The following is a 19,088-nucleotide window of genomic DNA, read 5'->3' on the forward strand; positions in this document are numbered from 1 at the left end:
TTCCAGCCGTAATGTATAATAATAATCCTTGCGTTTGATATAGCATCTTATCATGTCTTCGACACGGCTCAAAGTGCTTCACAGAATAGACTGTAAAGTGAACTGACTGTATATTTGTGGGCGAAACTCGGCAGCCAATTGCGTACAGCAGCGTCCCCACAAACAGTCGTGGATTGGAGTGACCAATTTATTATTGCTTTTTTTTGCCTTGAAGGTTTATTATCAGGCGCGTGGAGTAAGGAAACTTGTCCAAGGTTTCGCCCTGGCGGGAATCGAACCCAAGTCTCTCGTTTGCGAGGTGAGGGCTCTTGCAATGTGTACGTGCATGTGTGTGCGTGGGTGTGAAATCTGTGGAGTTTCAAACACGGTCGATGTGATACGGTAACCATCACATCGAACACAGCGAAATGAGACGCTGCAAATTTCACCACCAATCCGTGTGTGCGTGCGCAGCGACTGCAATCGGTCACACTCAGGAAATCTACTGGAGTTGAAACTCAATTGTCTCTTTGGTGGGGGGAGGACAAAGAATGTATTACAGTTTCCCTCTGGAGTAAGCAAAACGAAAGAAAATAACTGATGGTTTAACATTTGCCTGCCAGTTGCGTAGCGATGCAATTGCACTGAGTTACACATTTGGTTCTGGTCGAGATTCAGCGCAATGGGTGGGTGGGGGTGCGGTTTCAAGTCAAATCAAGTGACATCAACTCAGCTCAGGGGCATCAGTCTGGACAGACTTGTGCCCGACGAGGTCAATCATCAGCACTGGTTGTTAACCTTTTCGCCAACTACGGGTTGCTGGCAATTTTATTGCAAGTTTCTAACATTAGAGGTTTTCTTATCCCTTCTCGTTTCTCCCCGCTGGGCTTCATCCGTGCGACTAGATTCAAATTTGCGCTGCTTCATAAGGCAAGAGTTCCTATTCACCGACAAAATGTACAGTCAACTCACTGTACAATATATCCTACGAAGCGCTTTGAGACGTCTCGAAGACGTGATAAGGCGCGATATCAAATGCGAGGATTATTATTATCATCATCATCATTATTATTATTCCTGTTTAATGGGCAATTCAGCGGATGGACTGGCGTTTTAAGAACTCACTCCCTGAATAAGACGGGCCCAGAAGCTCAGATAGGAGGCAAGAACGGTCTTGAAAAAGGCGATGCATGCTTTTAAACCATCGCTGTAACCCATTCCACTTAGCGCGTAGGCTTCCACCAGGGGTGTTGGAGCCTGTTCTCCAGTCTGTCACTTACAGACAGGAGAGAAACTGGTGTCCATGGTTACCTGGGATAATGCAATCCCAGTGATCCTGACACGACACTCAGAGGTGAAACCATTTCAGTTCCCAAAAGACTTCAGCGCTACTCTTTACCTGATGTTCTGTCACAGCCATCTTCTCTCCATTGCTAAATTAGCCATGCAGCTTTAACCTCCAACACCGCTTCTCTGCAATTTGTAGGCAGTAACTTCACTTATAATAATAATAAATAATAATAATCCTTGCCTTTAATATAGCGCCTTATTGGGTCTCAAAGCGCTTCATAGAAAATACTGGAAAGTCAATTGACAATTGGTTGTTTTGTGGGGGAAAAACATAGGAGTTCGAAGCACTTGACTTCGAAGGCTACCCCGAGCTGAGGAAAGGACACCAATGTGCTCTGCATTCATGGATTATTGTACAGTAAAACTCGCACAAGTCTGACCTGTATAAAATCGTATAATCGCCCAAGTCGTACATCTGCCCAAGTCCCGTCCGTTTTTCCATTCCATTTCCATTTATTCAAGAGTTTATATTCTATGCAAGTCTGACGTAACTCGTACTTTGCACGAGTCATATTAAATGTAGGGTCCTAATAGATACGTGGAGTCCTGTAGCTCAGTGGTTAGAGCACTCTCTTTGCAAGCGAGAGACCTGAGTTCAATTCCAGGCAGAGGGCGAAACCTTGGGCAAGTTTCCTTACTCCACACAGAGCCTAATAATAATCCCTCCAAAAAAAACAAAAACAATAATAAATTGGTCATTTTCAATCTATGACTGTTTGTGGGACATTGCTGTGCGCAATTGGCTGCCGCGTTCGCCCACAAATATACAGTCAATTCACTTTACAGTCTGTTCCGTGAAAGCGCTTTGGGACGTCCTCCCGACGTGAAAAGCGCTATATCAAATGCAAGGATTATTATTATACGACTTATGTGAGGTTTACTGTATGACAATGGCCTGATGCGCACACTCTAAATTGTATGAATTTCTTCACCAATGTCACAGTCAACATGTCTGCTGCAACTGTAAGGCCTGGAGTCTGGTGATGCTAAATGAGTCCTGACGTGACCTTGGCAGGTCCAAATTCAGGGAATATCTGGCCATTCATTGTGCATCGCTAGTTACCTCCAGAGACTGGATCGACTTGGGAGACAAAATAGCAGTGAGGAAGTTGAGTTCAAATTTCCCCGTGTTATTCGCTCAGTTCAACACTGAGTAACGTGTGATGAAAGAAAAAAAAGGATCACTTACATTGCATTACATATAAGAGGATCTAATGAGTAACACTGACTGAGAACTTGGGCTCAACTCTCTGATATAAAGCACACAGACTTATCTTGTCAACCCTTCGGAAGCTGAGTTTTCATTGTGGCTCACGGCATCAATCAACGACACCGTACCAACCGCACATCTGCCAAAACAGGTGTCTGGCGCTAGACATTATAAAGTAATGTTGAAAGCCAGAAAAGAAACGGAGAATGCTTCTATCCGCTCGTAGGGTTCAATTATTAATCGGAAATGTGTCATTTCACGAGGGGAAGTAAAAATCCTTCATGTTCCTTGTCTCGTCCTCGTCACCGTCCAGAAAAGTAAGAGCCCGAGTGGGTGGCAGAGATTCTTCAGCGAGTACCACTGAGCTATACAGTTGGTATCTGTCAGTGTGAGTGTTTAGATTCCTCAGCCATAGTTTGAGTCTGTTTTCTTAGCACCACAAACAATGCAACACAACACAGGGTGAATCACTCATAGAGACACTCCACCCACACACAGGTGCCTCTGTTTGCCGAGCAGTAAGTAGGAACCCGCCTATTAGTCGATTGGTGGATCACTTTCTGGGGGTAATAATCTCTTCAAAACGATAATAATTTGGTAGCTGTTGACTGTTGACTGTTTGTGGAACACTGCTGTGCAGAATTGGCTGCCGCATTTTGCCCACAAGGCACACAGTTACTACACTTTACAGTATACCCTGTGAAGCACTTTGAGACGTCTCGACGACGTGATAAGGTGCTATATCAAATGCAAGGATTATTATTAGTACTGTAACAGGAGAAGGCCATTCAGCCCCTCGAGACTGTTCCACCATTTTATTAGATCAGGGCTGATCTGTACCTCAACGTGATAGGCAGATAATACATTCGTACTGATGGGTCACCAGCTGCTAATTCCCTTGTCTGCTACCGTTGTTCTGAACGAGATTGGGCTATTTTCCTAAAACTCCTGTAGAGCTTAATGCATTTGCAAATAATAAATAAATACCGCTTCATAATCGTAAACACCTCCACCAGGTCACCTCTCAATAGCATCTCATCTCCAGGGGGAAAAAAAAATCAGTTCAGTCCTTCTAGTTAGTTGTACTGCATCCACTCATTCCTGGTAACATCTTATTAAATCTATCATTGTGCTCTCTCGTTTGTCATACAGTGCCTTTTTGTGGTATGTTAACCAGAATTGTACACTGTTTCAAACAAGAAGCAAGTCTCCAACCAACAGCTAGCGAGCACATTTCACGCAGATTACAGATTGTGTCCCAGTTGGATTTAAATCCAGTTGCTGAGCAGTGAATCTACCTTCTCTCTCATTGCACTATAAAACAGAACAATGTAAAATGTAATTGTGCAACATGTCCCTTAGAGATAAATGTGTCCTTTTCTCCCTGTCTCTGCCACTTACCTGCGGAGTAACAGCTTGGGATGGTTCTTGCTCTCAAGGTTTTTCTCAATCAGGTCAGAGAGTAGTTGCTTCAGAACGTCAGTGGCGTACTCCAGCTTGCCCTGCAGGGCGGTCATGATTAAGGACGCCACGTTGCCTCGGTCCCTCATGGAGAAGCTACGCTGCAATTCCAGTGTCCGGATGAAGGTCAGCAAGAAAACCTTGTTGTTAATGAGCTGTGCAAAGAGTTTCAGAGCTTTCTCCACGTTCTGCTGCCCATTTCCAGGAACCTAGGAGACAACGGGACGGGGTGAGAGACTCGGAAGATACAGCAACAACAATTTTGTTTATTATATAATGCCCTTCAACATAGGAACAGGATTAGACCGTTCAACCCTTCGAGTCTGTTCTGCCATTCTATTAGATCATGGCTGATCTGTACCTCAACTCCAAATACTGCCTTTGCCCCATATTCCTTGACACTCTGACCTAATAAAAATCTAAAAAAAAAACCCCAATCCTTAAAATTTGACTGGTTCCAGCATCCACATCCTTTTGGGTGGGGGGGGGGAAGAGAGTTCCAGATTTCCACTACCTTTTGTGTGAAAAAATACTTCCTGGTTTCACTCCTAAATGGCCTAGTTCCAATTTTAAGACTACGCACCCTTGTTCTGGATTCCGCCACCAGAGGAAATAGTTTCTCAATGCAGGATAGCGCCTCTGAGCGCCAAAATGCCAGGGCAACAAAGTTTCACGTTGACACTGAATTGGCGTTCTAACAATTTGTTTGGAACACATAAAGTTGAGAGGGGACCTAACACTAGTTTGCAAAGTTCTGAAAGGTTTTTGCGAGGCTAAATGATGAAAGATTATTCTCACTGCTTGGTACATGGATAGTAAGCACGTAGGGTTCTCTAAGCGGCTTTTGAAGCTGAACCGCAAAAGCATTTAGAAAGGAGTTGGATGAATATTTGAAAAGTAACATTGTGAAAGGGTGTAGAAATAAAAAGCAGGGAACTGGGATTAAAGATGACAGCTCCAGTGGTGGAGCGAATGCCAGCATAGACTTGATAGGCTAAAAGGCCTCCTCCCACTCTGTAATTCCTGTGATTTCATCCGGCGTTGCAATGAATTAGAAATGGAAATCTCTGAATGCTTCAGCACATTTAAAATTTACAACTTGAATCGCTTCCAACTATTGCAGGAGTTAAGTGTTGTTTTTTCTCAATATCGATCTGTCTGCTCCCTCTGCTCATCGGGCTCCGGCTTTCTCCACATCCCCGACCAGCCCAGCCCGCCCCACCATCGGCGGTTGGGCTTTCAGCCTCTCTGCCCCCACCCTTTGGAACTCCATCCCACAGCCCCCTTCCGCCTTGCTCCCTTGCCTCCTTCAAGGCACGTCTCAAGACCCTCTCCTTCGCTCGCACCTTCGGTCACCCTCCCACCCCCAACTCTCGCCGCCCTCCACCCCTTCTGATCCCAAACCCCAGCTCAGGTCCCAATCCCTGACCGTCCAGCGTCTTGGGACGTCTGCCCGACGTGAAAGGTGCTGCGTAGATGTAATTTGTTGTTGTTGTTGTTGCACCCTACCTCCAGCTCCCTTAGAACAGGGTGGTCTTCAATGCCTGGGAACAGAACCCTCATTGCGTACGTCCTGTAATCAAGATATGGGATTCCAGCTCGGTCCAAATCGCTGGTTAGTTCATTGATGTCCGTCTGGAGCTCCGCAAATGCTATCGCAACAAAAACACAGCGAGAATCACAGTGTGAGTACAATAGTTCCTCACTCAACCCGAGCTCCTTTGCTTATTATTAAAAAGACATAAAATATTACAGAAAACGTTTCCCATGAAAGCAGATGCCATATTTTATTGAAAGGAATGCAAACGTATCGTTTGTGCCGCACTGATTTAATTGCGGTATATTGTTATAAATATAATGTTCCATGGAGTTTCATATGATGCCTTATTATGCCGCCGAGATGCCTCAAAGCACTTTATAGGATTTTGCTATGAGATGAAGCGACTGGGTGTGTGTAGGCAAATTAATACACTCAGTGTATGGTATTCTCTCCATCGCTTTTTTAATTGCAGTATACTGTGATAAATACACTATTCCACGCGGTTTCGTATAATGTTTTACCACGTTGTTGAGACGGCTCAAAGCACCTTGCAGGATTTTACTGCAAAAACAACATAGTTATTGTATAAAAACAATAAGAGTGGAGTTTTAAGGGCAGATTTATTGGGGTAAACTGGCACAACACGCGCAAAGCCACGTTTTGTTCCTCTTCAAGGTTTCCACAGCTCAGCTCCAGTTCAGCTCCGCTCGAACCAACTGCAACTTTGAGACTTTATCCCGGATATCGAGCACACCGTACATTACATCAGCACGGTGTAAAACACTGCTGCTTTTGAGTCAGAAGTCCTGCCACCATCGCAAAAACAAGTACCTGGATTCCAGGCCCGAAGGCACAACCTGGATCATTTTACAAACACTGCCGGGCAACGCAAACAAGCCCGAGCGGAGCAACAGAAAAGGGGGCATCGTAATAGCAACCGGTTGCCAATTATTCTGATTTGCAAAACGATCCTCGGGAAATCGTGAAACCCTCCAGACAGGGACTGTGCCCTGATCTAATCGAATCCCGTGCTCGCATCGCTCTGATATTCCAGGCAGCATTGTATTAATTCCCTTTGTTTCGCTTTGCCAATCAATCACGTTACTGCAGCAAAGACTACCTCTGTGTTTCCCCCTGGGCCAGGACAACGTGAAAGAAACATCTGCTGCATGTTGCACTCTTGGCTCTTAATTGTCCCAACAAACATCAAACTGCCATTGACTCAGTCTGGAGCCCATTTGACTCGCGTCCCGCTATCCCTCCCGCTCCGCTCCCGGCATGTGTTCTTTGTGTAAAATGTATGAAATTTTATTTTTTTTGCTGTTTTCAGCAAACAAGATCGGTCGTCTCTTACGGATGGCAAAGGCTCGTTTTCAATTGATAGTTTAGATCTCCTCTCCCCCACCCACTCCATTAAACGTAAAGATACGTTTTCGTAATGTTAGCGCTACCGCTCTGCTTAAAATTTAGGCTTCGGAGCAATTTGGAAGCAAAATGCTTTTAAGACCAATACTGACCACGACCGAGATGCTTTTAGCCACGGTTTGTCCAGTCTGCTTCTGTCCTCTCCGTAAAAGCGTGCCATTAGACGACTTTTTTGCTTGTCAGTCAAAGCTAGGATTCACACCACACTCGATGGGGGTCTAACATGCTTATTAACCCTCCCATTGCAAGCACAGAAAGTAAATGTAATGATAATAATCCTTGTGTTTGATATAGCGCCTTATCACGCCTTCGTGACGTCTCAAGGCGCTTCACAGAATAGACCGTAAAGTGAATTGACTCTTTATTTTGTGGGAGAAACGTGGCATCCAGTTGAGCACAGCTTATTAGATCTGGAAGTCAACTGTAGGTCAATGCGATGCCTTTGTATGGTCTAAGACACTTGGGGAACAAAATTTGGTTCCTACCTTCCTTGCACTCCAAAGCCACACGCGATTCCAGGTTGTCCATCTGCATCTGGAGCCGTTTGAGGGTCAGGTCGTTCTCCCTGGATTTCCGCTTGTAGGCGATCAGCACGATGATCACGATGACAAGCAGAAGACCCCCTCCAGCTGCGATGCTGACGATGGCCGGGAGGGTGAGCAGGCTGTCAGACATGATGTGGACCACTCCGGGCGAGAACTGCACTCCGCCCACCATCACCTGCAAAGGACATTGCACCCAAAGGTCAACTCAAACCCATCAGCTCAGCGGAGAAATACTTTCTTCGATTTCTTTTGTGTGTGTGACTTCAACAACATGAGGGGTTACAGTGCTGGGCAGCTGAAGAGCTTTCCACTTTGGCATCCAATGTCAGTATCAAAGACTCACTATGTTAGATGTTGGGTCCAGCTCCCTGATTCTAGTTCAACATTAGTCTCAGAAAAGCTTCTGTCACTTGCACCAGTCAGTTCAGCTTTATTCCTTTATGCAACATCAGGGAGAATTTTGCATCAACTGTCCTGTCCTACCCCACAGAGACTGGCCTTTACAACTCTAGTCGATTGGCGGATCGCTTTTCCGGGGATAACAATTTCTTTAAAAAAGTTTTTTTAAGAAAAAATAATAATAAATTGGTCACTTCGATCCACGGCTGTTTGTGGGGACACCGCTGTGCGCAATTGGCCGCCGTGTTCCGCCCACAAAATGCACAGTTAAATTCGCTTTGCAGTATATTCTGTGAAGCGCTTTGAGACGTCTCGAAGACGTGATAAGGCGTTATATCAAATTATTATTCTTAAACCTATGTCCTGGTGTACTATTGTCTTGGTGCAACCTAACGTGTTCTGAGTTTATTTTTTTCAATCCGATTTAAAATCTTACGCACCTCTACAAGTTCTCCTCTGAAGACTTAAGAGCTCCAGCGTATCTAATCGTTGCTCAGGTTCTTGTGATAACTGAGCAATGCATTCTAATTACAATCTCCAGGCATGCCGATTTGTATATGTTTATAAAATACGTGCAGCCTACCGGTTATTTTACGTTTACTGTGGATTATTGCGCATTTGAATATACAACAAGGAGAGAATCTCTCCGATAAAGAATCATTTGGTTCTTCCCGTGATAAAAGTTTACCCTCAGGGAACCTGTTCCACTTCCTTGCAATCATCTGATTGATGTTTTTTCCAACTTGTATGAGCCATTCAGCGCTGAAAACTCTCATGTACAGCACAGACACTAAATCAAACTCGCTGGTATTTGATGGGAATGTTGCTTTGGATGCTCGGAGTGTTGAGAGAGTAAAATTACTGCAGCAAGGAGAGAGGCATTAAGCAAATGAGGATGGCTATTAGGGAAGCTAACTTTTATGGGGAGCGAGCTTAAGCAAAACCTCTTTTGCATAATATACTGACAAGTCTGTTCTCTTCACAGGGTAACATCCAAGGTCAGCAAAGCCAGGCCTGCTGCTGGGGGTGGGGGGGGGGGGGGTCATCCAAACAAATCCTAACGTAGGCGACTTGGCAGAACTCAAGAGTTCAAGGTCTGACCCTACACATTGTTTTCCCACCACTGCTAACTAGCGCTGCTCTTAAAGGAGCCCGCACAGACACCATAGGGCTTGCCAAACGGCCTTCTTCTGCGCCGTAAATCTCTTTTAAGATTCTACGGTGAGGTACACACTGGAAACTGATCCAGACGCTCGCTTTGTTCTTGATTATTTCGACCCATTTGCAAAGGGCAGGAATGCAAAGCGCCCACCCCTCTCTCGGTGGCTTTCACATCACTTACCAGAACTCGGAGCTGTCCGCTTAAATTCGGGGGTTCACAAAGGAGCTGCGTCTCAGACACGGTCACGGGGCAGGGCGTATCACCAATCAGTACGGTGTAATTTAACTTGGCTCCCCCACTAGCAGGAGGTAACAGGTTCCGACCCTGCCAACACAAGCAGATTCTTTGTTGATGCGTGCAGATTTTTTTTTAAGAGGAAAGAAAAACCTTGCGATCAAGCCTGACTTAATTCGCAGCAGAGAACGCGGATTAATTTCAACAGCGGCCGCAGATTGATGGCAGAATACGCTTAACCTTCGGCGACGTGTACTTCCACGTTTAGCCAGGCGAAAACGTACACGGCTTGCGCTGTTTGTTACGGCCCAGAATGTTTCGCCGACAAATATACGGTCGATTCACTTTACGGTCTATTCTGTGAAGCGCTTTGAGACGTCGAGAAGACGTGAAAAGTGCTATATCAAATGCAAGGATTATTATTATTATTAGCATTATTATATTTCCAGCCCGAAGGAAACAAGTCGGATTTGATTTCGGAGGTGGAAAAAAACAATATAGATTTTCCTCGTCTTCGCGTTCAGTACGCACGGTGGCAGAATGCAATTAACCTCTTGAGGGCTGTGACGAAGCTCACCCACTCACTCGTAAAATGTAACTGGATACGACAAGAGAATTATTTACAGGACGCAAACCAGTGCTTTGTGTCACTAATCATTTTGTCACGCAGGCAGCGAAGACAAAATGAAACACGCCCAACATTTGGGATTTCCAGAAAAAAACTCTTACGAAATTACTTTTAACACCCGGTATTTTAACTCAACGTTAACCATTTTCCCTCCTCAGTTCTTTAGACGTTCAGGGTTAGGGTCAGTTGCAGTTGAACTGCCACTCCATGGCACGAATTTTAAGCAGATGCGCATTACTGCTTAACTTAAAAGTAAATAGGACGTTTATGTCCATATTCTCTGAAAAGACCACAAATTACGGCTTCTTTTGTTTGGAAAAAAAACAAAACAACGCTGCATAATGTTAAACAAATGTTATTTTGGTCCGTAATGTGAAAGACCCCAATGGAAATGTCAATTAACGAGGTGATGCTTTGTAAGTGTAAAGCATTGCTTTGTTGCAACTGCTGGGAGCTAATTAAAGTGTCAGCCCAGAATAAAGATGATAAATGCCACCTGAAGTGGCCAGTTAGTTTTTATCCCTTTGTCAGCCTAAATACCATACATGTTTGTGATTGAAATGAGTTGCCTTCGAGGCGCTCTCAGTGACTGAGCGGCCAACCGCATTGCACGGTGTGTGACGGAGCACGTTGAGTGTCAGGAAAGTGCCAGACTTGATCTCCGGCTGTGGTGAGGTTGCTGATCTCATTGACAAACACTGACAAAAAAAAAGCTCCCCCAACACCGTGAATGCGCTTGCAGAATGGGCGGATCGGTGGCAGATGAAATTCGACACGGGGAGATACGAACGGGATTCACTTCGGTGGGAAGACTCGAGAAGCCCAGTAAGACACTGGGTGGCAAGAAACCGAGAGAGGGAGAGAAACAACAGGGAGAAGAACCAGCTTCACGGGCGTTTAAAAGCAGCAGCACAGGGGGAACAAAGTCACGAAGCATGCAAATCGAATGCAAGTAGGCGCAGGTCGCATCGGCTGCACCATCGCCCTCGTGTAGAGTGCGTGGAAGGAGGAAGGTTAAGGGTTTAAGGTGTTCCAACGTCTGACACTCAAGTTTTACGAAGAGAACCCAACGAGAAACGAAGAGGAACGTTCTCGCGCTTTGCCCGGCAGACGTCTCGAATACATCGCGTGTTGACTCAAGGGCTCTGGGACGCTAACCTGTGCGAGGGGCGCTAGGCAAATGTGAGTTGTCGCTGCTGGTGCAAGCTAGACAGCGGGAGGTCCTGCGGAATCTGACTCCGCGTAAGACGGAAATCACTGCTTGAGTGCAGTGGGTTGGGGGGGGGGCGCTCCTTTTGCTGTAATGTGCCTTAGCGGGACAGACCCCGTTATGCTAAGTAAGAGTTGGGCAAGGGAGATGTTTGCGCCTGTCTTGATGCTATCACACCGCAGGATGATAACATCTATTTATCTTACTTAATTTTTCTCGACGCCAGCTGTAAAAATAAAGCCAACAGCAGAACGGAAAACATCAATTACAGTCGGAAATATCTGTTGTGGGGCAAGGGACATTTGCTTTGTACCATTGTCTTTTTTTTCTCTCTCTCTTTCTCTCTCTCTTGAACGACTGCACATGGTTAGAATTACAGTAATATCACAATTGCACTGCCTTCACCTGCTCTTTTCTCTTCAGATGTCAGGAGTGCAATGCCTCGCAGTAAGGAGGGTGTGGGAGGGGGTTGGGGGGAAGAGAAGAACAACAGCTTCTTCAATGACCCCTCCGACAGAATTATTCCATGTAATAGTTTGGTTGTACGTGCCTGCTGAGCGCCTTTCAAGAGGTGATTCCCACCGTTAAAGGGATATGTCCAGCACGCAGTCAGACTTTGCCCAGAAAGATGATTATTTGGGGACGACAAGTTTGCAGGGCTATGGGGAGAGAGCGGGGGAGTGGGATTGATTGGGATAGCTCTTTTCAAAGAGCCAGCACAGATACGATGGGCCGAATGGCCTCCTTCCGTGCTGTCTTAATTCTACGATTCTATGAAAGGTGTCAGGCTCAATCGGTAGGACTCTTGCATCTGGGTTAGAAATTGGTGGGTTGAAGCCCTACGCTGGGACTTTTGAGACTGGCGGACTAGGCAGAGAGCGCCCTGCACTGCACCGATGATTTCCTCTTGTGTTTCCGCATGATTTGTGACATATTAAGCCTTGCATCTGGTCGAGCGCCTTTTGACCTCAGGAGGACATTTCCAGTGAAGGGGTTGAGGTGACAGGCACCTCGTTCCAATTGAAGAGTGTACCTTCAGCATGATGGGAGATCCCGGCTTCTGCTCCAGCATGCCTGTGGCGCTCAGGAGCTCGAACGTGGGGTTGGGGTAGAAGATAAAGTTTGTGTTGTTGTAGACGAGTAATGTCTGCACGTTGTCAAAGACGAAGCCAAACTCTTCCGGCTGCTCCACGCTGTCCAACCCTGGCACGTACTCGCGAGTCAGGGCAGGGGCCCGGCAGCTCATTGTCGTAGAGTTCACCACTTCGCAGACCTGGTGGAGGGGGAGAGAGAGAGAGAGAGCGAGAGAGCGAGAGAGAGAAGCGAGAGGGGAGAGAGAGGGAGCCAGAGAGAAAATAAAACGGTTCAGTTCCCCCTCAGCACTGAAACTCAAGACCCCAAAACTTTTTTTCTGTTCATCTCTAACAAGCAATTTTAAATATGTACAGCGCGACCGACTTCGAGAGGAGGTCTCAAAGCAAAGCGCCTGCTGTGCTCAGAAATTCAACGAAGTAAACGGGAAGATAAATCCTAATTCCGAACCGTGGAGTATTTGAAGCCAAAGGAAGAAAACCTCCTTCATTCGCACGTATTCGACACATATCCTGAGATTGCAACGTGCATTCGCTGAAATCTCGGCACGTTCACTCACACTCATGGCAAAATCCGAGCAAGAATACTTTCACGGCCACAGAGACAGACAAAACGGATGCCCCAAATTCTTTCCCGTGCCCCTGCTATTTCTTTTCCGCACGTATCTTATATATTGGACCTTCAAATCAAATCCTGTCAGAGGGAGTTACGAGACAGGTGTGAAGATTGTATTTCTGGTTCCTGAACTGTGTTCTTTTTTGATGAGGGAGGGCCGGAGCAACAAAACTGTGCAGTGAATTACATGGACACAAAAAACAACGGATACTCACTCTATCAATGCATATTACCCCGGTCTTCAAACACTGCAGTGATATCTTACTCTTTAAAAAAAGGGAGATTCGCGCTGCCTGTAAGCATGTTATGGTACAGTTTGATGTGCAGTAAGCTTTATTTTTCATTTCACTTTTCCTCCAGGGAAGGTTAATTTGAACTGCATTTTCCAGCTTGAATACACTCCGCAAATGAGATTCTTTGAGCTGAAGCTAAACTGAGCGCTCCTCGTATTGGATTGAAATTGCACACGGACATTTCACCCGAGTCCGAGGAAGGGCTCCCACGAGTTTCCTGCAAGTGTGGAAGCAGCTAATTTACTTAATTAAAGAATGACCACAGATAAAATATGAAATTAAATCCATATGGATTTCTTTTCTGTCTCATCCTCCTTGTTTCATTTCTTTTCGTGCTGACAAAGGCTCTTTTGTCTAAAGTTAATCTTCCATTAAATACTATTAAAGAGTTGCAGAAATTCCATTAACCCTCTCTGTGTGACTTTAAGATCTGAAGAGTTTGCATATAATACATTATCTTTTGTGCATTACCAAACTCTTGCCTTGTCATTAACTGGGAAAACAGGGTGGGGTGTGGGGGGGTGGGGGGGGGAGCGGGGAGGGAGGGGGTTGGATGGATTATTGTTTTTTTTACTGGATTTAGAGATTATAATAAAATAGAATATTTAAAATGCTGTTTCTTAATCCTTCCTTTGGTTGTGTATTATTCATGAAGTGAAACAATGAAAGATGATTCTATAAATCCATTACATATTATGCTTGAACCTCCAGGATTAGACAAACTGGTATTGTTAAGATAAAATAAACGACTGCTGGTTTGGAGGGATGGGATGACGTGGTGGTGTATATTTTTTATGGAATGTTGTTTTCCTTTTCAGTTGTGTTTTTTTTATTACAATGCCTCTGACTGTTCCCAATGATTTTTTTTTAGAGCTAAGGGTAAAAGAGTCCGAATCTTGAAATGTGCTCGATACGCAGGAACCCTCTTTGCAAACGACACTTTCACAACGATCGGAATCCCCCATTTATGCACACATTTTGGCGGGACCCAATAGGCAGAAATGATCTGTCTAAAGCAGACAAGACGTTCACTCTTTGGAACCCTATCCCACACCCCCTCCTTTGCTTCCTTCAAAGCCCATTTCAAGACCCTCCATTTGGACCACACCTTCGGTCACCCTCCTACCCCTACCTTCTGCCCAACCCTGATCCCAAACCCCCAGCTCGGGTCCAAACCCCTGACTGCCCAGTGCCTTGGGACGTCCTCCATACGCGAAAGGCGCTGCGTAAACATAATTTGTTGTTCCACATTGTAACCAACATCAGCCCCACCCCATCTATTGAATGAATCCGTAAACACAAGACGGAGCTCGGTCCTCTGAGGGAAGTAGGAACAGGAGCCAATGACACAGGAAGGTGAAATTAAATCGAAACGTTCCAAGACACTCTTAAAATTGGAGGAGGTCAATAAAAGAAGAGTTAGAGGTCTGGATTGACAAGCCACGTCTGGCATTAGCGCAGCTCTGCACTACATTAACATACGAACCAGTGGATCATGAGGCCATTGAAGCTATTCCACCATATTATTAGTTCATTGCAATTCTTTATCTTTCTAATCCCATTCCCCTTCCTTTTGTCAACATCCCTTAATGCGCAGGGTTCCCATGCACCGATCTGCCTCTTAAAACGCCTCAATTGCTTCTACATCTATGGTCCTCTGCAGCAATAAGTTGCACATTCTCACAGACCTTTGTGTCAAATAATGTTTTCTCCAGCACTAAGAACCGGTTTAGCTCTGATGTTAAGATTCAGTCCTCTTATTAAAACTGTACTGCTATGGGATGTTGGATGGTAAAACCAGTGTTAATACTGTATATAAACTGTGAAAGTTATCAACGAGTCTGTATGGGGAATCGCCTGCATCACGATGTTATACACAGTAAAACTCGCACAAGTCTGATCTGTATAACTCATATATCCTTCATCTGCCCAATTCCCGTTGAATTTCCCTAACTCATACTTTGCGTAAGTCATATTGAATGTATGGTCCCAACTGATGCGACTTATGTGAGGTTCACTTATCAATGTTTTCCGTTTTTCCACTTGTGAAATAAACTAAAATAAACCCGGGTCCCACAGAGAGGGTTAAGCCTGGGTTGTTCACTTACATTGAGAGATTCTTGGCTGTTGTGTTTCACGCGGATTCTGGGCTCCTGGATTATGTCGAGGTTCGTCCCAAACACAGTCAGTGGGGTGTTACCACTGAAGGAGGATAAAAAAATGACAATAAATTCAATGGCAATTTATAGCAGTGGAATAAAGAGTCACTTGTTCGTGCCCCTTCTATTCTTCTCCCCGCCCCCTCCTCCTTCCCCCAGCCCATGCTACATGCTTTATTCCCACACGTGTGCGAATACACCTGAAGAAACTCGGGCAGAATATATTTTGAATAGACTCAGGACGTGTAGCACTGCTCCACATTCGTCTCGTTCGGCCACGGTGCTAGGAAGTTCGGAACAGCTCACTGGGCAAATTTGCGTCTTAGCATTCAGATATATGACAAGCATTAAATGCACTCTATATAGAGTTGATGAGATAAGATATTCCAGAGTTAGGTTGAAGGATGGCCAGCCCACAGGTAATATAGCCACGGTCCCTGGAGTGAGGTTTCGGTGTCAGTTTTATGTCGGAATAAAAACGCCAGCAGGATTTCATTTCCCCATTGTGGATTTACTTTGAAACAAACGTAAATGGGTTTACATTAGCATCCCAGTGTTTTAACTATGCATTTGGATGGGGTTATCCAATGAATGATTAAATAGTCTAAAGCACCAAACGATGCAAAAATGGTCCATTTTTTAGGCAGTCAACTGAAATCATTGTCTAAATACTGCTGATTCTAGCAGAATACCTCCTGCCAGCTTTACACGTGTATTAATTGAGACCACCTGTACTGCCAGAATATTAATTCGACGCAAGGCCTCGAACTTCACATTATGGAACAGGAGACATAAACGAGCTTTATGGGCAGGTAACGAACAAACAGCTGCACCAACAGAAAACTGCTTGTGCTTACTTTTCTTCAAAAAAATACATGGATTTGAAATTTCAGCAATCGCTCAAGACCGTAACTTTTTTTTTGCAACTGTGCTCGAGGCACTTGCTCACAATCCTTGCATTTGACACAGCGCCTTTCACGTCAGGACAGCGAAGTCTTACGCTGAAGTGTAGTGACTGTGTATTTTGTCGACAAAATACAACGGGATTTATTTTAAACTTTTAGGGAAGTGTGACTGCAAGTGCTCGAGAGTGTTCGAGAGTCGGGCTTATAATTTGTGTCAGGCCAGCTGTGAAGATAACAGCAATAGGTGCCCGCTATGGGGCATGGATTCAATTGTGTCTGTAAACATCTAAATGGAGATCCAAAAGCACTGCTGAAGTTTTCCAAGAAGGACAATTTCAAACTGTTGTCTTCATAGATGTAGAACTGTATGGCGTAATGCAGAACCCATAACAGTATTTGCAAACCCCACTTTGTCATTCATCTGTGAAGTGCAATTATTCCCAAGTCTATATGGGTTATGGTATTCAGTGGGTGGTCTCAAAGGACTCTACGTGTCAGGGATGTCTGACCCCTAGGAATTTTGCCTGAATGTTTTGGGATTTAGACGCTCCCTTGTTGCTTAATGAACCGGTTGCACGAAATTATTCACAGCGCTGTGTGCTGGAGGGGTGCTGTAAATTGGCAGTGCTGGCAGTATCTCTAACGGAACGGCAGGAGGAGACTCCAGTCATTTGTTTGGCATTACCCAGAGGAACCTACGCAGTGCAAGAGTGAAGCTCTGTTGTTATCAGGTTCTGATGACAGGCAAATTAAGAGGAACCTTAGGGCTTAAGTATGCTTCAGTGGCATTACACGTTTCGCACTGTCATAGAATCGGGGGAATCCCAAAAGAAGGGGGTTTTGACACCAACTTATCATTGCATAAATCTTGCGCCATTAATAGTCAACGCTATCTTAACTGAGAGTACCAAAGGTAAATGGTGTATTTTACTTCTGTCCTTTTAATTGCTTAATTGCTGCGTTTTTGTTCACTGTGCGCGGTGAAGACGTTACTGATCTGAGCGCAAGTGACTGTTGACAAACAATGGAGCGTTGGGTATGTGGGCTGTTACATATGATTCAGAGCATACATAGTGGGATCTTCATAAGCTCACGTTATAATACTTGAAAGCCGACTTTTCTGCGCCCTGGTAAGAGATCTGAAATTCCACCTATTCTTAGCCCTTTGTCTGCGCAGAATTATGGAACATTCTTAAATTCAGTCTGAATTTCGAAGCCGTTCCTGTCGATGAGCTGCAGAAATCTGTCTTCGAAAGAGAGATTGAATTGCGCGTGAACTGAGAATTCCAATTGATCTTGGCAAAGATCTTAGAATATGAAAGCAAAGCCCGACAAGCTGAGAATAGGTGGCATTTCAATAATAATTCATAATAATTAAATAATCAATGACGATGTGATAAGATGCTATATCAAATGCAAGGTTTATTATTATTATTATTATTTCAGACCTCTGATCTGTGCCGTGATCAGCGAACTGGCTTGATTAAGGAAGTTGTAGGTCATAGGGTCTGGTACCTGGCGATACTCCATTCTGGCTCAATCCGTACGACTGTGGGATCTTCGATAAACTCGAACCGAAGGCTGCTCTCCATTTGTGCCCGGTCAACGTTCACAGCGAGACGGACGCTGCCCGGGCCGTGGATTGACGGGGCCGATACGCAAACTATCTCAGTCATGGACCGCCTAAAGAGGAGGACAAGAGAGGTGGTTCGTTTATTGAATGCATCGCGATGTCTAAAAGCTCGTACAGTAGTTCTGTTAAGAAACGCACAGAAAAAACACACACTGCCAAGTGACTGCATACTTATAGGCAATTACGGCAGCCAATTTGCACTTAAGTTCAATGGCCGTGAAGTGAATGAACCAATTTTATTCGGGTTTTTTTTTGGGCCAGGTCATCTCTCTCCGAATTGTACCATGGGATCTTTAGCGTTCACCCGAGCACGCGCAGAAAGGAGCTCGGGTTAACATCTCATCTGAACGCCAGCATCTCCCAACCACACGGCTCATCTCAAGTATTGCGCTGGAGTTCGAAATCCTGAAGTGGGGCTTGAACCTTCTGAGAGTGCTACCGACTGAGCCAGGCTGACGCAGGAATTCCAGAACTAGCCAGGGTTTTACTATGGTGTCTAATTAACAGTGGGGATTGTGAGCATTACAATTAGTGCACTGGAAAGCAAATCCGAACCCTGCAATAAAAACTAGCACCGTGATGATGTGAAAGGTTAATCGTTGCATGGTGACGCTGGAGCTTCTAGTTATTGTCTTAGATATTTGTAAATTCAGAAGCGCATTGGAGGCGGAAGAGCTATAAAATCCCTTAAGCCCTCCACGACTAATACAGCATTGCAGTGGGACGGACGGTAATTTGCTGCCTTTGCCCACCCGCGTGAGCTACTCTGAATTCTGCCGTAATTAGTTATTCAGATTATTATTAGCCTGTCAGGACTATTTTCATGTAATTCTATTCTGTTCGGCTCCGTTCATCAGAGGAGATTGAAAATAGAAAGCTGTAATTAGTGTGGATCTCATTAAACTCTTTCAGCCCTGTGGCGCTCAGCCAAAAAATCAAACTGCATTATTTCTAATGGAATTGAGATCACCCCCGTATTAAAGGCCCATCCACTATATTGACTAGCGGTTCCGTATTAAGGCAATATCGGACCGACTGTGCCCGAACACGGATCGAACACTCGTCTCCATCAATAACTGTGCTCAGAACCCGTTTTTCTTTTCTTTGGGATCAGCGGGGACAGGAATATTCTTTTGCTGCAGATTTCAATGCACTTGGTTTGGTATTCGCCTCTCTCACACGCGCAAGGTCTCTTTTAATCACTTTAATGAACCTGTCAAGTCCTGACTGTTTGTGCGGTCGCTGCCA

At 45.0% G+C, this 19,088-nt stretch overlaps 1 protein-coding gene across 1 annotated transcript in view; it reads right to left on the minus strand.

Moving 5' to 3' along the window:
- LOC103182525 (plexin-A2) overlaps positions 1-19,088 on the minus strand; it is a 192,229-nt gene that overhangs the window by 23,321 nt on the left and 149,820 nt on the right. The window contains 7 exon segments of the mRNA XM_007899589.2: positions 3,941-4,209; positions 5,510-5,652; positions 7,451-7,685; positions 9,252-9,395; positions 12,177-12,416; positions 15,252-15,345; positions 17,723-17,890. Of these exon segments, the coding sequence (XP_007897780.2) occupies positions 3,941-4,209; positions 5,510-5,652; positions 7,451-7,685; positions 9,252-9,395; positions 12,177-12,416; positions 15,252-15,345; positions 17,723-17,890 (1,293 nt within the window).

Source organism: Callorhinchus milii, unplaced genomic scaffold, assembly GCF_018977255.1.
Source record: "Callorhinchus milii isolate IMCB2004 unplaced genomic scaffold, IMCB_Cmil_1.0 Scaffold19, whole genome shotgun sequence".
Lineage (NCBI taxonomy): Eukaryota > Metazoa > Chordata > Chondrichthyes > Chimaeriformes > Callorhinchidae > Callorhinchus > Callorhinchus milii.